The sequence below is a fragment of the Pseudopodoces humilis genome, chromosome 2, assembly GCF_049639895.1.
Source record: "Pseudopodoces humilis isolate 2021_Gansu_Grassland_sample_001 chromosome 2, ASM4963989v1, whole genome shotgun sequence".
NCBI lineage: Eukaryota > Metazoa > Chordata > Aves > Passeriformes > Paridae > Pseudopodoces > Pseudopodoces humilis.
The window spans coordinates 85,134,149-85,153,019 of NC_142201.1; the positions used below are offsets into that span (position 1 = coordinate 85,134,149).

General features: G+C 44.9%; 1 protein-coding gene across 6 annotated transcripts in view; it reads right to left on the minus strand.

Annotated features, from left to right (window-relative positions):
• The window catches only part of MYO7A (myosin VIIA), a 101,426-nt gene that overhangs the window by 3,554 nt on the left and 79,001 nt on the right, over positions 1 to 18,871 (minus strand). For all 6 annotated transcript variants that reach the window (XM_088051943.1, XM_014259765.2, XM_088051942.1 and 3 more), the window contains 19 exons: positions 16,398 to 16,517; positions 15,515 to 15,688; positions 14,118 to 14,345; positions 13,528 to 13,698; positions 12,417 to 12,534; positions 12,010 to 12,136; positions 11,726 to 11,895; positions 11,440 to 11,630; positions 10,763 to 10,887; positions 9,877 to 10,034; positions 9,233 to 9,386; positions 8,963 to 9,118; positions 8,493 to 8,598; positions 5,352 to 5,465; positions 4,202 to 4,289; positions 3,318 to 3,424; positions 2,933 to 3,118; positions 696 to 812; positions 139 to 222 (listed from right to left, as the gene is read on the minus strand). In XM_088051943.1, coding sequence (XP_087908069.1) covers positions 139 to 222; positions 696 to 812; positions 2,933 to 3,118; positions 3,318 to 3,424; positions 4,202 to 4,289; positions 5,352 to 5,465; positions 8,493 to 8,598; positions 8,963 to 9,118; positions 9,233 to 9,386; positions 9,877 to 10,034; positions 10,763 to 10,887; positions 11,440 to 11,630; positions 11,726 to 11,895; positions 12,010 to 12,136; positions 12,417 to 12,534; positions 13,528 to 13,698; positions 14,118 to 14,345; positions 15,515 to 15,688; positions 16,398 to 16,517 — 2,694 coding nt within the window. The remainder of the gene's footprint in view (positions 1 to 138; positions 223 to 695; positions 813 to 2,932; positions 3,119 to 3,317; positions 3,425 to 4,201; positions 4,290 to 5,351; positions 5,466 to 8,492; positions 8,599 to 8,962; positions 9,119 to 9,232; positions 9,387 to 9,876; positions 10,035 to 10,762; positions 10,888 to 11,439; positions 11,631 to 11,725; positions 11,896 to 12,009; positions 12,137 to 12,416; positions 12,535 to 13,527; positions 13,699 to 14,117; positions 14,346 to 15,514; positions 15,689 to 16,397; positions 16,518 to 18,871) is intronic.

The following is an 18,871-nucleotide window of genomic DNA, read 5'->3' on the forward strand; positions in this document are numbered from 1 at the left end:
TGTCTATCCAGCCTTTCTAATGTGGCTTAAAGGGAACTCACTAAGTACTGGACAACATGCTCTTTGGGATATCCTCTGTGAGGGCTTGGGGACTGGGCTCAGGACCATCTGGTGAATAGCCAAGTTAGTTTTGCTTACCTTGGTTTTGGGATCAATGAGGCTGACTCCATGCTTATTGATGGCAATTAGAAGGATTTCTGGATAATTTGGCTCTGTAGTTTGCTGTTGGAAACGACACAAACTGATTAGGGGATGTGTCAAGCACAATCAGACCCCTTCCTATTTCCTCTCTCCCTGTCTTCTCCTGACAGCACTGGCTTCTACTGTCCTTGATGGAACCCCAGTGCCATGGTGGGTGGTCTGGATTTGGTTTGTGGTGGATAGAGACACATCCCTTGGAAAACCACAGGTTCCCCTTTGCCTTGGCAAAAAAGAGAAAAGCTCTTGTGTGTTCAGCAGCTCAGCTGTGGGAGCAGCCCCAAAGACTGAGATATGCTGAAGCTCTACAATTCTTCTGCCTGTGTAAAGAGGCAGGGCAGCAACGAACAAGTGAATTTTCCCTTTACTGATGAAGACTATTACATTTTCCCTGTTTCATTGGGATTGTCCCAGCCTGGTTCAGATGTGGAACCCCTCTGTGGTACAGGGCTCCTGATCTTGGCTAAAAGCTGCCAGAGAACCCCCAGGGCAGGTACCTTCACTTCAAAGAATGCTGATCCAAATGTAGGCCACTTGAAGATAATCTTTAGAAAGGCAAGCTTGGCTTCTTCTCTTGTTTTGCCCGCGTGTTTGTTGTAGTATGCCACAATGGACTGCAACAGAGAACACAACAGAGATGGAGGGTTTGCAGTACCTGGCACCAGGGACATTTGCAGGGAGGGAGCATCAGTTCCACAATGATAGACTCATAGAAGAGTTTGGGTTGGAAGGGACCTTTGAAAGATCATCTAGTCCAACTCTCCTGCAGTGGACAGGGCTGCCTTCCCCTAGAGCAGGTTGCTCTGGGTGCTGTCCAACCTGACCTTGATGTTTGGTTCTAGCCTCTATTCCAATAACAGGTTGTCATGGGGTGGCTTTACTTTTAATGTGGTTTTAAGAGCTAAGGAAGTTGAAGGTGCTGGTGGCTGATGGGAGTTTTTCCTCCTCACCAATTATCAGTCATTTCTAAGAATTGACAGCAGTTTTGACCATTAAAAAGCGAATTCAACCTGTGAACACCTCCTTAAGATGTAAAGTCAGAGCACTCTTGTTCTCTTTGTGTTTCCGGCTACTGACAAGGTAACAGGCTCTGTCTCGGCCTCCTCCCCCCCTCCAGGCTGGACAAGGCCGCAGAGTGGGCGGAGGGAAGAAAAGCAGAGCTGGCAGCCTGGTTTAGTTTTCAGTCTCTGCTGCTGGACTGAAACCTGACACCATGAACTCTTGCAGCTTTTCTAAGACTTTAATTCTTTTACTACCTGGAAAAAATATACAGATTACTCCTTTTTCCCAGAGACAGAGAAAGAAAGAGACAATCAACATAAAGAAGACATCATAGAACCACCAAAAACAGTGAGAAAAGAGTTAAGTTTTAGATGGGGGAGAGAATAAGGAGATGCTTTATAAGCTGAAAATATCTTTCTGTTAAAGCTATGGAGATGGACAATAGTAGCTTGAAAAGACTCCTTAAATTCATGACAGAGTATATTGGGAGGAATAGAGTGTTCAAAGTGTGGATTTTGAGCAAAAGAGAGAGTAATTGTGATACAGTGAGTTGCTGGAACAGAGTTGAGCGAAGATTTGAAGCCTTGGGGGCAATGAGAAAACTGTTTTCCAGGAAAGCTCACAGAGACAGATGAAGAAGACTTTTGCCTTTGAATAACTCATCCTTAAAATGACATCCCTAGACTCATGGCCCATACACACCTCAGAGTGATGTGAAATGGGAGGAGTGAACTGATGACAGATTTCTGGGCAGCTGACATCAGAAAAATAGAAAACTACAACAGAAATAGTTTTCTCGTGAGAAACTCCATAGATTAGCAGAAGAAGACTTCTGGTTCTCTACAAAGACTGATGAAAAGACTGTAGCAGGAATTGGGACTGTTTTAACCACCAGAGTTCTAAAGTTTTTGTCTCTATGTTGTCACGCGTACCAAAGAATGGTCAAGTAGTGGAGGATAAAAGAGTATTCTGGAAGTTTATTCTGGTGTTTTTATTCTAGTAGTTTGTTAATAAACTTTCTTTATTCCTTTTAAGTTTTAAGCCTGTTTTGCTCTTGTTCTAATCCATATCTTACAGCAATAAATAAGTAATTTTTTTAGTTACTGCTTTAAAACCATGACACAGGTCAAAAAAGTGCTGTCTGATCACCAGAGCAGGACCTGGAACCAAGGTAGGTCCTTTCTAGATAACCTGAGCTGGTGACTCCATTAAAGGGATTATAAATTTTGATTATCCAATTTATGCAGCAGAAGAGACGGAGAGATCTTCAACTCAGAGATGCTGATATCAGATAGGAAACAGAAAGGACTTAGACTATTTCTGACAGTGAGACACCTCTAATATTTTAAGGCTAGACCTGTTTTCACCTGTGCCACAGCTCTCCCTGTGTAAAGCAGAAAGAATTCCCCCTTACTCAGTAGTCTGCATTAAATGACAGACCACCTCTTCACGAGACCATCTCTTAGCATGTTTCCATCTGGCTTTGCATCCACCACTACAGCCACAGTCTCAGGATAAAGAAAACCCAAGGCAAGGCATGTGTATGTGAACATGCATGTACAATTTCTCCTCTTAGTGGTGCCAGGGAAGCTGAAGCTCTGGTAAGGCCCAAGAAGGACCAGGTGTCACTGATTCTGGCAGTCCAGCTTCAACACTGAATGTCAGACAAGCCACCTGAGAGACTGGGCTTCTCCCAGCCAGGCCTGGTATATGAATCAAGCTGTTGGTTTACCCTTTTCCAGTCATCTGGAGAGAGCTGCCGGATGAGGTCCTGAGGCACCAGCTCCTTCAGGAGTTTGGGGATGCTGGGGAAATAGGACTTGTCATCCTCAAACTTGACCCGGTAGATGAGAGCTGCCAGCTGCAGAACCTCTTCCCGTGAGCACTTGTGGTAGCCACGCAGGTACTTTGGTAACTCCTGTATGGAGGAAAGAACAACAGAAAGATAGAGAGGATGTGCACGGACCTTCACCCTCAGATGTTAAATGGAGTTTGTGGAGGTATCCAGCCCCTGGCTAAGAGGCTATTCCCTGAGAACATCTGCAGATGGACAAGTCTTTGCAACCTATTCCTAATCCCTCCCAAGTCTCCACTGCTACTGCAGAGTCCCGGCACACCTGGTAATAGTGGAAGATTGAGTCTGCCATCGAGTCTTTTCCAGGCGTTGTGTTGGTCCACAGTTTTTTCATGAAGAACACTTGGTAGGTGAGGGAAGGCACTATACCTGTGTGAATGATGTAAACATAAGAGTGATGGTGTGAGAACCAGCTGGCAATCGGTGTCTGCATCCAGCAGTGCCCATGTGCCATCACAGCTTGCAGGGACAAGGCATTCACAAGGCCAAATGGGTTCTGACTTTGCAGAACAAACAACATCACTGCCATGCAAACCTTTAATAAATTGTAAAAAGTGTCTAGGTTCACTTGCACAACTGTACTTCATTGATAGTACCCATGTCTAACACAGGACAGAGTTCTACCCTGGAGGCACCTGTGTCTTGCAGCCACTGGTAAATTCAGCAGAGCTGCAGCCAATTTCACTTTGGATGTGGTCAGTGAGGTGAGATCAATCCCACCACTGAAACCTTCCTGCAGGCACTTCCTGGAGAGATGCCCTCCAGCAGGTGCTTCTCACAGGGGCCAGGACTAGCCTTGGAACAGAGGTTTTGCTGCTCCTGGATGGACCACCTCCTAGGTGATGACCCCAGGGATGGTGCAGAGAGTACCGCCCCCACAAGTGTGGCCTGACAGATCACAGAATCACTGAGGCTGGAAAAGATCTCCGAGTCCAACCATTAACCTAACACTGCCAGGAGCACCATACCATGTCCCTAAGCACCACATCTACATTTTTTTGAACACTAGAGGACAGTGATTCCACCACTTTTGTGTACAGCCTGTTCCAATACTTGTGGCAGACTATGTGGTCAATCTTGTTTCAAATGGCTGGAGGGCTGTAGGAAGGTTGAGTGTGACCCAGACTGGAAAAAAGTTATCATTACCATCTTTTGCTGGTCTTGCTTTCTTTATCCAGTCTGTCAGGTGTCTCACAAAGTCAAAGAAGAAATCTCCCTCTGGCACACTGATGACCTGGCAGGGACAGAGTAGATAGTCATGATGGCTGAGCAAGTCATACAATAGGATCACAGAATATCCTGAGCTGGAAGGGACCCAGCAAGGTCATCAAAGCTCATCTTCTGGCCCTGCACAGGATATCTTTAAGAATCACAGCATGTGCTTAACAGCATTGTACAAAAGCTCCTTGAAATCTGTCAGGCTTGGTGCCACGACCACCTCCCTGGGGAGTCTGGTCCAGTGCCAAACAACCCTTTATGTGAAGATCCGTTTCCTAGTATCCAGCCTACATGTCCCCTGACACAGCTTCATGCCATTCCCTTGAGCGTCATCATTGGTCAACCTAGAGGAGAGAGCAATGTCTTCCCCTCCTCTTCCTCTCATGAGGAAGTTGCAGACTGCAATGAGGTCTCCTCTCAGTCCTTCAGGCTGAACAAACCAAGTGACCTCAGCTGCTCATCACATAGCTTCCCCCTCAAGGACCTCCACCATCGCCACAGCCTCTCTAACAGCTTTATTTCCTTCTTATATTTTGGTGCCCCAAACTAGTGGCAAGACTCCACAGGCAGGGTTGGCCACTGCCCAGCCCATCTCCTGCAGTTGTTGCTCACTGCTCTGTACTTCTTACCCTCATGTGTTATAAACTGCTGATGTGAGAAAGCCAATGACAGCACCTTGCTTTGGGCTCTGTCTCTAATTTCACCCATTACTCCTTATTGCAACCTGCTTCACCACAACACTTCCTTTCCTTTCCTGATGATATCTCCATAGATTTCTCCCAGTTGCCAGAGGCAGCTCTAAGCTACGCATTTTTCTTACTTGGTCCTTTCTTATAAACCCAATTCAGCAACAGGCTAGGAGGGCTTTGCCTGTCTGTGCTTTAAATCCTTTGGGGTGACTGCTGTAAGGCAGGGCTATAGGACTGCAAACCTCACCTGTATCAGGTCAGATCTGACTTAGACATGCCACACAGCTTGTAGGGAAATGCTTCTCACCACACGGCTCTGGCTCCACCCATGTGTACCCACTGGCAAGTGGGTTGTCCCAGGTACTTCAGCCTCTGGGTGGGTCACTCACCTTGTCAGAGATTTTGACGAAGAGGCTGAAGCCCTCAGAGGACTTCAGGAGAAGCCTGTTGGAAATGTTCTGGCAGAAGTCCTTGGCTTTTGTGCTGGATTCCACCTCAAATGCCTACAAAGAGAGGAAGATCACCACTTCTGTCTAAGGATTAATTTCCCTTTTTGCTCTCTTTGAGGAACTCCAGGTACACACACACAGAGGGGTTTAGATGCCCACCACCAGTGAAATCAGTGACATTGAGGACTGGGGCTCTGGGCATCAGAAGGGATATTGCAGAAGCTCTGTCATGCTACTGCTGTACTATTGTACTTTGTGATGCTGTATTAATATCCTGTGGTTTATCGGGAGCTCCCCAGGCAATGCAAGAGATTTTTCTGATGTAACAGTGAAGTGTCAGAACTATTTGTTTGAGGAAAGAGGGGTGGGAAAGAGAGAGTGAGAGACCTCCAGGCTGATTTGTCCCAACTGTCTCTCCAGTGACGATGAGGAAGTTAGATGCCTGGCTTAGACCAGGTCTAAGCCAGATGCTTGGTTTCTAGATAGCTGACTAGAGGAAAAATAATTCCTGTTGGATGAATATCTAAAGGATAGGATGTTTAAAGGTCTGTCCCATTTGTATGCACATCCCAATTCTGGTTCTACCTTTTGAGCTGTGCTCAGCATTTACATTGCCTCACGTCATGGTTTAAGAAAGTCCAGTTTTCAGCTGTGGGGCTGGTTCCCTGTGGGGACCTAGAAGAGCCAATCAGCTGCCTAGTTTGGAAGATCAAACCATTTACAAGGGCTGAATATGTCTCTATGAAAACACATTTAAGGATGGGCTAGCCCATGGGAAGCTCTCTTTGGTCTGACCTTTGAAAGGAAACTGGTCAGGCCAGCGCTGTGCAGCCAGGGCAGTGCCACATGGCCGTGGCTATTTTGGCATGGCTTGCAAATGAACTTTGTTTACTCTGGGACCAGTGCTGGGAGTGGCCATGTGGTCTGTGCTGAGGATGGCCCCGAGGCCAAGAGCAGCTGGGGCCAGGAATGGCCACCAGCATCCCGATCTGGGAGTGGCCATGTGGCCGGGACTACACAGCCAAAATCGGTGTGACCGCGGCGGCACCATGCAGCTGCAGCTATCTCAGCATGATTGGTAATGGACTTCGATTAGCCACTTTTAGCCAACTATGCTGTGGACAGAAGGACAAAAGGAGTGGCAGCAGTTTTTTTGTTTCCAGCACCCTGTATGCAGGGATGGTGCCAGCAGCCTGACTTTTTTTTTTCCCTGTTATTCATGGAATGCATTGGGTGGTGCAGCGTTCTAACCACAGCTGGGAGTAGGAGCACCAGTGTTGAAATAAGCAGATGTTACAGTAGCCGTAATCCAATGAGAAGCTTGAACAGAGAGAGATGAGAGTTGAAAAACTTTGCCTCAGGAATAGAAGAAAAAAACCGCTGTTGCCAGAGATGGATGAAAATAATTTTTTGTTTTTAGTCTAGAACAGCTCATCCTTAAAGTAGCACCCCAATAAGCTGACATGGCCCATGAATGCAGCTTTGGGAAAGCTGCAAGAGATGGGAGGGACTTTCACATTGTGAGCAGATTTTCCTTTCCCAAGTGGCCAGTTTGCTGTGATATTGAAGCCACAAGAGAACTGTTTCTTCTGGAGAGGTCTTCATGGCATGGCAAGAGAGACTCCTCTCCCTAAGTGAACTGAAGAAAGACTATTTTAGGGGTGGTAAACTGACTGAAAGTCCCAGTTTTTGTCTCTTTATGTTGTCAGTGGGAAAGAAAAGAGGGTGTGGGGGAAGGAGAAGTGTTCTGAAGGTTTATTCTAATTTTCTTATTATTTTTCATTTAATTCTGTTAATAAAGCTTTTATTTATACCCTTTAAAGGTTTGAGCCTGTTTTGCCCTCCTCCTAATCCCTATCTCACAGCAGGAAATGAGTAAATAATGTTAGTGGGTGAACTGGCATTTGGCCAGCACTGAAACCACTACACTTAATTGGTGTTTCTGCCCAGTTTCTGAAACAACTACACCTCAGTTTTGCTCTACCCACTGAAAGAGATTCAGCTCATAGCAGTTTAAGGAACTTAAGCTTCTGACCACCACATGCACAGCTGAACCACCATGTTCCACATCCCACAAGAGTCTGATCTGGGGTTCAGTGCTGCTAATGCTCAGCAGCACTTCAGTGCCAGATGCATGTTGTACTGGAATGATGCTACTCTGCCAGTCCACCTAGTGACTTCCATTGCCAAATGGATCACAGTAAATGCATCCAAGTGTAGATGTCCCCACTGCTTCCTTCTACTGGCTCTCACACAGATGCATGTGTATGAAGTAGTGTCATGCTCATTGCTGGTCACATAAGAAAAAATAAAATGATGAGAAACCCTAAGAATTTTCTCAACACTCCATTACAGATAAACAAGGGCACTCACTGCTGCTGCAGAGGAATCATCCTTTTCTTTCCATGGGTGTGGACTGTTTTACAAATAAACCCACTTGGAAACAGGGAAATTTAGTTGTACCCAAGGGTATGAGGGAAGAGAGAGATGTGAGCCTCATAGGAAGACTAATCAGTAGGTGAGACAGCAGCATCTGCAAGAACATGCCTATCTGCTCTGGCAGCAATATGACTAGCTGCCTTATCAGCATATCAGATGCTTAGTGAGAGCTTTCTGAGTGCAGGTATGATTTCTGTGTCATCTCAGGTCAGAAGGGTTAATCTCAGTCACCCACTTGCCAGTGCTGCAATAGTCTGCCCAGTTCCCGGGGGGGGCCCTCATGGTACCCCCCTCTGGGTATTGTTGGGTGGACAATATCTGTTGGTTTAGGCTCCAAATAACTGAGAGCCAAGGCCTGTGAGCTACTCTGAGTGAATGGATGAACCTATCCAGTTTACCTCTTTCTGCAGTCAAACTCTAAAGCCTCTAGTGAACACCGGCAAAGCACCCATATCTTGAAAAACACAACTTGCAACAAATCTGAGTAGAAAAGGATGGATTCTTCTTGTAATGCTTTGGCCCAGAGGCTTCTGGAAAGGCTGAGCTTTTCTAAATCAGAACCAGTATTAGCCTCCTCTGAGATTTTAATAAGCAAATTGACAGCCATCCCAACAGAAAAGCATTTCCTTCTCCCCCATTTACCTCATCGGTGTCATCAGGGAAGTAAACCTTGTGGAAAATTTGGGTAGTTTTGTGTTGAATGGCTTCCACTTCTACTAGATGGGGCGGGTATTTTCTGGATCCATTCCTGAAAAACAGGAGGTGGCAAGTATCACAGCATCATCATAGCAAGAATCCTTTGTTTAAATCTTCCCTTTTTAATGCATACTCTTTTTGAGTAACTTCAGCTACTTTCTTAATATTAAGATTTATTTTCCTTCTAAAAAGAAGAAAGTGACTTAAATGGACATGGATGAAATTGATTAATTTCTGTTTTTCTGCATTGCTTATCAGCAACCCATTGTCCATTTCAATCAGTTTGGTGGAACAGAGACAGAGGCTGTGAGCTTTCACTGTGCCCCCAGTCACCAAAATATCTCCCAGTTGTATTTTTTCACGCATGTTTGGATGTTGTGGTACAGCCAGGGCTGGGAGGTCTTTCAGTGCCATACCGTAGGGCTTTCTGGAGTCTCTGGATGCAGTCTGCTGCCAAGGGGTGATGTTTCCGGGATTGCAGGAACCTCTGGACGTGGGGCAGGAGGATGTTACTTGGGGGGAAAAGGCCTGTACACAACCACAGCAGCTCCCAGCCTTTCTCTTCACTGTATCTGCACAAGAAGAGACACAGGAGGAAGAAAATTATTTGTGGCATAAACACTTCAGATCTGCTTTGCCCAACACAGTATAATGCATTTGGGCCAAGGGGAACAAACAGCTCTTACTTGATGTGGTTGTCCGTGAGCTGCTTGAGGGTCTGGCAGTAGATTTCATCTTTTAGGGGTTCAGCTTTCAAGGCACCTTCAAATATTTGGTCTGTCAGCTCATTGACTGAGCGGGTCCTTTTGGATGGGTAGTCACCCATATATTTCAGCACAGGTGGGAGGTAGGAGTCAAGGATGAGCTAACTGGGATATTTGGTGAAGCCCCTCTGTTGATGATGGTGTTAAAGACATGCTACACATGACTACGGAAATGGCTGCAAAGGGATATTCAGGCATCAAACTCTGTCCCCAAGGCCATGTGGACTGGTCTGCACATTGATTAGGGCTTTAGGGCATCCATAGCAGGTGCGCCTGGCAGAGTCAGCTGAACCAAGACAGAATAGCACTAGTGAATGTGGACCAGCAGGACTCAATAACTGCTCCCTGAATCCTCACTGATTAAGTGGACACACCTCAGATTTCAAGGATGTTAAAGTACAGATTTGTGGCGCAGACCCATCTCCAAGCCTGTGACATGGTCCCACAGCCCTTAAGAGGGACCACAAATATTTCTTTGGGCTTTGCTTGGAGCCCTAAAAAGCCTGGTCAGCCCTTTGCCTGTCAGACTTGTTGCCAAAGGGCACTCCCAAGCAGAGGAAGGATATCAATAAAGGCCATACAGGCTTCTTGGGACAGCTCCTCGCTGCCCAGGATCTTCTTCAGCAGTGGCTGTTTGATGGGCTCACGGGTGTAACACCACAGCTTGTCCTTGCCACGGCTCTTGGTGATCATCACCCGGCTGAGGGTGTGTTTTGGAGGTGGCCTGGTGGCAAATGCAAAGCAAGAGGTGGAGAGATTACAGAGATAATAGGAACAGCTTACAGCCAATGTTTCACCTAGGACAGTTGCTCACAGCACCCGGAAAAAGAGCTCTTACACCAAACGGTACATCACAATTTAGCATGTATCCAGCTCCAGTTCTGCTCAAAGAGAACCACTTGCACTTTCCTATGGCTCAGAAGAATCTCTTATAGACCCTACCCCAGTAATGACACCACACTCATCCTATCCCAAAACGCTTCTAACCATGGGAAGGATGATGGCAATGAATGGTCAGGGCAGCCACAATGAAAGAATATCACCTAGCAGTATAAGCCTGACAAGGGGAAGACATCTCAGAGGAACTGATCAGCCTGTTTGGATTGCCAGCCCATCCAAACAAAAGTGGGAGCGTTGGTCAGCTGCATTCACCAGTGGTGCACATTTAAATTTTTGGAGATGAGATGAAAATGCCTATATAGCCTAAGCACATCCTCCCATATAATATTAAATTTCAAATTGCTACACCACTGCTGAGAAGAAATCCTTTATAAAACCTTGTCTGTGGAAAAACTGCAGTTCAAATGCCATGACCTAAACCAGAGGTTGCAGTTGTACAAAGTCACACAATGGGGTATTCAGAGTCTTTTCCGGTAGCAAAATTTTCCTGATTTCCACGTTACCTGCAGAGGGATTCCTATAATTTTTGAGAATGGTTTAAAAAAAAATCACCTAAAGTAATCATAGGAAAATTCCTCCAAGGTGTATGGCTTTACTCTTTCTTCACTGTCTGAAACTGCCATCTGAGAGGTTCTGATAACATCTTGTCGTTGGTCAGGGGTCATTGTGACCAGGGCCTATGGGATGAAAAGCTCTCTGTTATCTGGTATATTTGAAATAAAATATATCTGATGTATTCAAAGAGAGGAAGCAGATATAAAACAAGAACAGTGGAAATGAAAATAATCCATCAATCCCCATTAACAGTCAGTTAGAACTGTACAGTTTTCACTTCTCTGTGTCATTCTCAGTCACTAATGCAAGGAATAACAGGTATTTCCACAGTGTGGATCATTTCCTAAGGAAGATAATGTGCTCGGGAACCCACAGATCCATATGTGAGTGTAGCAGTTCCCTCCAACCATAAATACATCTTTAAGCAATCAGGCCAGCAGGAAGGGTTTAGCAAAATATATGGATATTCCAAGTCACAAGTTTGTGGTGTCCTGAGTGCCAAGATCAGAAGAAAGGCTGAGATCACTTTTGCCTTGGACAACTTGTCACCTGTCTCATCCACTTTGGTTTCTGCCTTATGTCCAGGGAGACTCTGGCCAGATCTAAGCACTTCACGAAGGCTTCAACCTCCCTGGATGTTGTACCGAGTTGTGTAATTCCGTAAGATTACTTACCACGATCTCCAGTGGAGGCATGGTGACTGTAGGCAAGACATAGACGGAATCAGTTGGGAAATCCCCTCTCTGCTTGGTCCGTTCATTGAACCCATTAGCCCAACCCGAGTTCATCACTTGTTCTCCCGTGTCCTGGTCCAGAACTATCAGGTCTCCTTTAAGGAAGCTGAGGAACCCAGATTCCTCTCCCACTGCAAAAAATTGGTTTGAATTGTTTTTTTTCCAGATTCCTCAGGAACATTAAATCTATCTATATGTTTACCAGTGAGCTGGGCTATTTACTTGCCTGGATTTGGGTTGTCTTGGAGAGTGACCACATACTTGGATCGTTTCCTTAGTCCTTCAAGGAAGGTCACCACCAGGTCCCGGATATCCTCTGCATTGTTGGAGGTGAAAGTGTATTCATCACCTTTAATGGTGGCCAGGGTGAAGCTCTGTCCTTGCAGCTTTCCTCCTCTGGGATATATTTTTATAGGAGACATAAACATGAAACATAATGACATCCAGAGGCAAAGCCTGGAAAAGAACTGTTCTATGGTAAGATTGTCAGCCAAGCCTATTCCTCCTTACCTGCTGCTTGACACAGCTGTGATCTCTGGGAAAGAGAGCTCTAAGAGAACCTGCTCCTGTTCATCCACAAAGTACACCCCTGTCCAGTTGACAGCTACAATCACATCATTTTTAGGCAGACTTGGTCCTGGGTTGAAGATAAGACATTCAATCAGCTGATGAAAGGTGTTAGGATACAGAAAACATTCCAAAGGAGGATGCAATGATCAAAAAGCTCTGTGTTTTTTAAAGGGTGAGAAATAGTGGCAGACCTATAGCCTGAGCCATTGCTAATCAGGATGCAGCAAAAAGTAATGCATCCAAGAAAGACCAGCTAGATGGTTCCCTTCTTGTCTGTGGAATCCCCATCTCTCCTTCCTTTTGCTTTAGAGCATCTTGTGCCCTGAGGATGTGCTCTCCTGACTCACCTGAGAATTTGAAGGCTTCATAAAACCGAGAAAACAGCAAAGGCCACTTGAAACGTGCAAAATCCACCACTTCTTCCTTGACCTTTTTTGGGTCCGCCCTCTTCTGAGTATAAATTCCCTACAGAAAAAGCAAACCACAACCAACATGAAGCAAAACACAGTTATATCCAGGAAAAGAGCAAGGAAAATCATTCCATGTAATCTGAAAATCTTGGAACAAATATTAATGGAAGTCTCAGTGTGACTAAGGGCCAAACTACTACAGGAACAAGTGACAGTTTGGGCAAAGTCCTGGCCTTCAGTTCCCACTTTATGGAATAATTTGACTTGGAGAAGGCTGGGCAAGTATCTGGAGTGACCAGTCTCTGTAAGGCTTGTCTCAGCTAACTGTGGGTTTCCCTAAAGTAAGTGTTTACTTTTCAGCTTGACATTCCTTTAGCTGGAAGCTGACACTCATCAGCCCTTAAGCCCCTTATTTAGGGCATCCTTAGACACCTGACACTTCTGTACAAAGCTGACAGACTGACAGGGGATGTGTAAGATCCAAGTGAATCTCTGTGTCTCCACTGACAGTTGAGGTGAGACTCCTAATGCACTTGGAGATGTTTATATAGTAGGGGTTCTAATCTGAAGCTGGCTCCTGATGTTACATGAATGCCCATCCTCATACCAGGAACTTCACCCCTCATGGTGTCATGAGTACTGGGTAATGACTTATGGAAAGCGTTGCAGTGTGAGAGCATCACAAATGTTCTAATTGAAGTCAGGAAGGTTTTATACAAAGCTCAGCATAATAAATTCCTGACATTACCCAGAGACACAAACCACCTCTGTAATACAACTGGTGACACCACAATCTCGTGTAACAGGAATGCCACCCCAGAGATGGCGTTCTGCATCTCACAGTAAATCTTTACAGGATGTCTTCTGTCAGATCTTGCATAACAACCAGTGGTAAAGCTGAATATGGTTAGTACAAGCCCTGCCCTTTCTCATTATTTTAGCTTCAGACCAGGCTAAGAGTTGAGCTATGATGTCTGACATATGTTTAAAAAGCACATGAAGCTATTGAAGCATGATGTGGTCCTCGACAGGTGATCTATTGTCCCACCTTTTTATGTGCAGCTATAATGAGCTGAGCCCATTTTTCCACTGTTTTTGAAGCTGTGATCTCTCTGTCTGGAATGTAGGATGGAATTAGATTTAGCAGCCTTTCCAGTACCATCTCTGATCCATAGTCCACGTAGTACTGCTGGGAAGCCAGTTCTGCCAGATCTTCTTCCTGTGGGAGCCAACAAACCAAACTGATGCTGTCAGCAAGTCATCACAACATCCATCCTCCACCACTCAACGAGCCTGTTGTGGAGGCTGGGTGTACTACAGAATTGTGTGGGGATGCTTCATTTTGGCAGAACTTCACCTTTTGCAGTTTTTTGCACATGTAAAGTTCAGGACTTTGACCACTAAAAGCTATGATTAAGCCTTAACATAGTCATTGTTAAGAGTGGTCATGCAGCACGTGGAAGCATCCAAGCCCAGTCAGGAGGATGTGATTGCTATAGCTCCTGTTTTCCATGTGAATACCACAATGCCCAAGCTAATGGGTGTCCAGGGAGGAATATTTATCATCTCCCTTGTAACCTATTTCACTATCCCAAAGACACTTGTCAGACCAGACTGGGAGCTGCTGAGGTCACATACCTTGTCACACCTATACTCCCCAAACTTCACCCCTCGCACAATCTGTTGGTAGATGAGATTGGTGGCCACATTGTCCTCACTGGGGTTGTGCCAGGGCGTGAAGATCTCCTTCCTGAAGAAGAGCCGCCACGGTGCGTTGCGCTCCTGCGCTCCCTGCTCCTTGGCGTACTGCTCGCACTGGGACACAGCATCCATCACATGGTCATTGCCACTCCCCAACGAGGACACCTAGGCAGGGCAGAGAGAAATGTGGCATTCATCTGACCAAATGCAGGCCTTTTTAGGTAGAGAGATCTATTTTTGAGTCACTCAGACTACCTTTATAATCCAAATAGTCAAAATAATCAGAATAATCAATGGTTCTATGTCATCGAGCCAGCCAAGTTCTGCAGCATGGCTGGGTGAGCCATTCCATTTTGAGCTCCAGTTTCTCATCCAGACTGAAAGGAGAGCATCAACATGAATCAGCAAAGCCAATGGTCCCATTTTAAACTACTGTTGATTCATACTGTGCTTTGAAAAACACTGTTTCAAAGTCATGGGCTTGGATCCAACCTAGCTAAGCGTCAAAAAAACCCAGAATAAAATAGTCTATCCTTTAGAGAAATGTACCTGTCTTCTCATTGGGGTCTGCTGTGAAGTCCCCAAAGCACTATATCTCCTCAGACCTAGCATCCCTTGCTGAATGCCTCATCAAAAAAGATGAAGAAATCAGAGTATAGACTATTTTCTTCACCCAGAGGCAGAGGTGGCTACAATGTAGGTGCGAATATACTTCATCCTCTTACACAGCAGCTCTTGGAATACTTGAGTTTCATTGACTTGCAGCTGTTGTCTCACCTGATGAAGCTTTACCCCTCTCATTTACGCTCACCTTTATTTTAACAGAATTTCTGAAAAAGATATGTTTTAAGGTTAAATAAACCAGGTTAAATGCCAATGCAGGCATAGCAGTCTGGATTTTAGCTCATTTTGGAAGCTTAATTTAAACTGTTAGCTTTCCAATTAAATTTAATTGGCTCCCTTGCATAAAAATCCAGCTAGGATGTTTTACTGGAAATTCATTTCTAATAAGCTTAACTAAGAGTAAGAGAATAGCATCACACACATGTACAGAAGGAAAGGAATTTCTGAAGGTTTCTGGTCCACCACACTGGTCAGAACGGGTGCATCTTTGAATGGGTTTCTCTGTGCATTTTCCTGTTAAATTCTGAATATCTCCAAGGAGAGACATTTTTCTACAACCCAGCTTCAGAGTTTCACTACTCTTTTTGTGAAAACCATGCTGACACTTGTACTCTAGAAATAATCCCTCTGCCTTCTGGAAGTTATGTGACAGCAAGGAGAACCTCCCCCTTCTTTCCCAGAACTATTCAGGAACAGGACTTAACATATACCTTGTCAAAAAGTGCAATGTAGAGTGAAAAGCCAAATCGGTCCTTCAGGCTGATTTTGTCAGCCAAAGAATTACAGAGCTCTTTAGCAGTTGTTGCAGAATCTGTCAACAGTGTCTTTGTTGTCCCATCCATAAATGTGACAGGCAGCATGATCGGTTTCTTGGACTTGGTCGCCTAAAGGATTAAAGTCAAACTTTATAATGTTACGTGTATTTCAATACTACTTACCTGCATACTCTTTACCCTACTCTGGTAACCACTTACTAACTCCTGATCCCACTGACTGGCTGCTTCTCAGTGCGACAACACCATATTTATCAACAGGATAATGTGCAGTCAGCCACTGGAAGCATGTGGAAGCCACAGATATTTTATTTAATATATTCAGTCATCAAGATGCCTAATCCAGAAAACACAAGCATGCTTGGAAATGCTCATGGACACTGGAGCACAACTGTATATGCTGCAAATCAGTTTAGAAAATGAGAAATTGTTGCACAAACTACCTGTTCCAGCTATAATTATCCCCAAACAAGTCCCAGGGACCACTCACAGGAGGCAGTTTGCCTGCAGCCACCTTCATCTGGAAGACAGTTCCTTTGAACACACAGGGGCTTGCTCTGTGCCAGCTGGCCTCAATGCCAACAGCACACATTTAATTTACAAATACTGATGCAGCCAAAAGGATTGATCTTCAACACACCCTGAAGCAAATCCAGGATGTACGGGGAATGCAATATGTTGGAATTTTGTGAAAATTCTTGACAGAAATAGGCACTTTGTTGTCCCACATTCTGTCCTGACAGAGATGTGGCTCTTGTGACAGTGAAAGGCTTAAGCCCTGAGCCCCAGTTCCCAGGGGAGGCAATGGAGGGGCTCATACCTGCAGCTCCAGCCAGCTGGGTGGCTGTGTCCTTGTCCCATTGGCAAACGTCCGCCTCAGCCTCTCTTCACAATAGGGAGCATAACCTGGGGGGCCTCCGTTGATAAAGTTCCTTAAATACTGTTGGCAGCAGGGAACACATTGTTCAGACCTTTGGCTTAAGAGGCCGAGCATTTGCAAAAAGTAACGTTTTACTGGAGAAAAGCCCTCTGTGACTAATGACAGTGATACCACTCAGGCTCAGATGTTCCTACATCACACTGCTGGGAGCTGAGAGGGAGTAGGACAGTCTGCACCCCTGCCTAGTTCTTCTACTGTGCATTTCTGGCCTCAGAGGAGACAAGATACCAGACTAGACAGACCTTTGACTGAAGCCAGAGAAGCAGCTTTTCTGTTTCTGCTATTGCTGCCCAGTGATTTCTATCTTTATATTTTAAAGATGCGTTATAAAATATTATTGAGTGCTGGCCAAAAAGATGGGAGTGAATGAAAAAGATGTCTAAGTAATGATTCAGGGGAATTGTAAGTGAATGCCATTCAGAACATTTAACTGATGGCACAAAACATCTTTCACAGTGACATTAAACAGATATCTCCTTAGTCAGATTTTAAATTGCATTTTGGCCTAAACCAGAATTTGAAGCACTTCAGTACATGTTAAAAATACAACATTATTGTAGAGAAAATTAAATCCAGTGATTTCCACAATATGAAAGCAAACACACTTAAAAATATTACACCACCATCTTGGCCAAAATGTTAGCTAAGACTAATAAATCTGTAAATTGAATTTTTCTGAGAGACTTTATATTAAGATAAAGAGTTCTCTGAATGATAGCACACAGTTATTCCTTCAGAAACACAGACTGCTTTATAACACTGTCAGCCACAAATACCATGGCTAGAGAGACAGATATCTCTGTCAATCATAACTTAGAGAGACATTATGAAGTACCTACGTGATACAAGCAGGTTATAGGGATGAGATCTTCTGCAAATGATAGTAAGCAGTTGATGCAATGTAAAAGTGTAGTTTTAATTATGCTATTGCTAATAATGAACTATGCAATTACTTATTTTTTCACATTCCTACCTCCCTGTGACTGAACCTTCCCACCCAGGCCTGCTGTTGGTTGAAAGAAAGGTGCAAGGAACAGGAGTGCTAATGTGTCTTGGCCCATGTTTAACATATGATGCGATAAAGGTGTCTAATGGGATCCAAAGCACAACTTGAATATTTGGGAGCAGGAATACATATTGAAGACCTGCTTCATTATCAGTGAAATCCTTCTTATAATGTTGAGTTCTAATTGATACTTTTGAATGACAGAATCATAAAAGGAAATGGATGCCATCCAGAGGCACTTGGACATGGTTAAGAGTTGGGCCTGCATGAACCACAGGAAATTCAACAAGGACAAAAGCAATTTCCTGCACCTGGGCTGGGGCAATCCCAAACACAAGCTGGCCAGAGAATGGATTGAGACTAATCCTGGGAAAGAGGACTTGAGTGTATCCATGGATAAGAAGCTCAGCATGACCCACCAGTGTGCACTCACAGTGTGCACCCAACATGTCCTGGCCTGCATCACCAGCAGTGTGGGCAGCAGGGCGAGGGAGGAGATTCTGCCCCCCTGCTCTGCCCTAACCAGATCCCACTGGGATCCCACTGCATCCAGCTCTGGGGCCCCAACACAGGAAAGATGCTGAGCTGTTGGAGCAAGCCCAGAGGAGGCTGCTAAGACACTTGAGGGTTGGAGCACCTCTGCTATGGAGACAGGCTGAGAGAGCTGGGAATGTTCAGCCTGGAGAAGGGAAGACTCCAGGGAGATGTTAGAGCACCTTCTGGACCTTAGAGGGGCTACAAGAGAGCTGGAGAGGGACTTTATGATAAGGGCATAGAATGACAGGACAAAGGGAAGTTGCTTTAAACCAAAAGAGGGCAGGTTTAGATTTGGCATAAGGAATAAATTCTTTCCTATAAGGGTGGGGTAAGAGACTGGAACAGGTTGCCCAGAAAAATTGTGTCTGCCTCATCCCTGGAAACATTCAAGGCCAGGCTGAATGGGACTGTGAGAAATCTGGTCTAGGAACCAGAAGGAACGCCCTCCTGGCAGCAGGGTTGAATTAGATGACTAATAAAGATCCCTTCCAACCCAAACCATTCTATGCCTCTATGATTCTATGATCCTGGGATTGTCTGATTCTATGTCTGAGTCTCCAGAACTACTTACAAATTATTTCTGACAAGTGCTTCACTACCCTAAAGTAATCTTCTGTTATTAAAGATTTAAACCAACACAACTTCCTGCACCATACTTCTCAGATCTCATTTCCACACATAATTTAATTTTCTGTGACTTTGCCAGTGATTTATCTTCTTTATTATATTTCACACTGACAAGGTCTGGGGATGAAGGAAGCATTTCTATTCCTGGCCTCAGCTCTTTCAGTGCTGAACACCCAGTACCTAA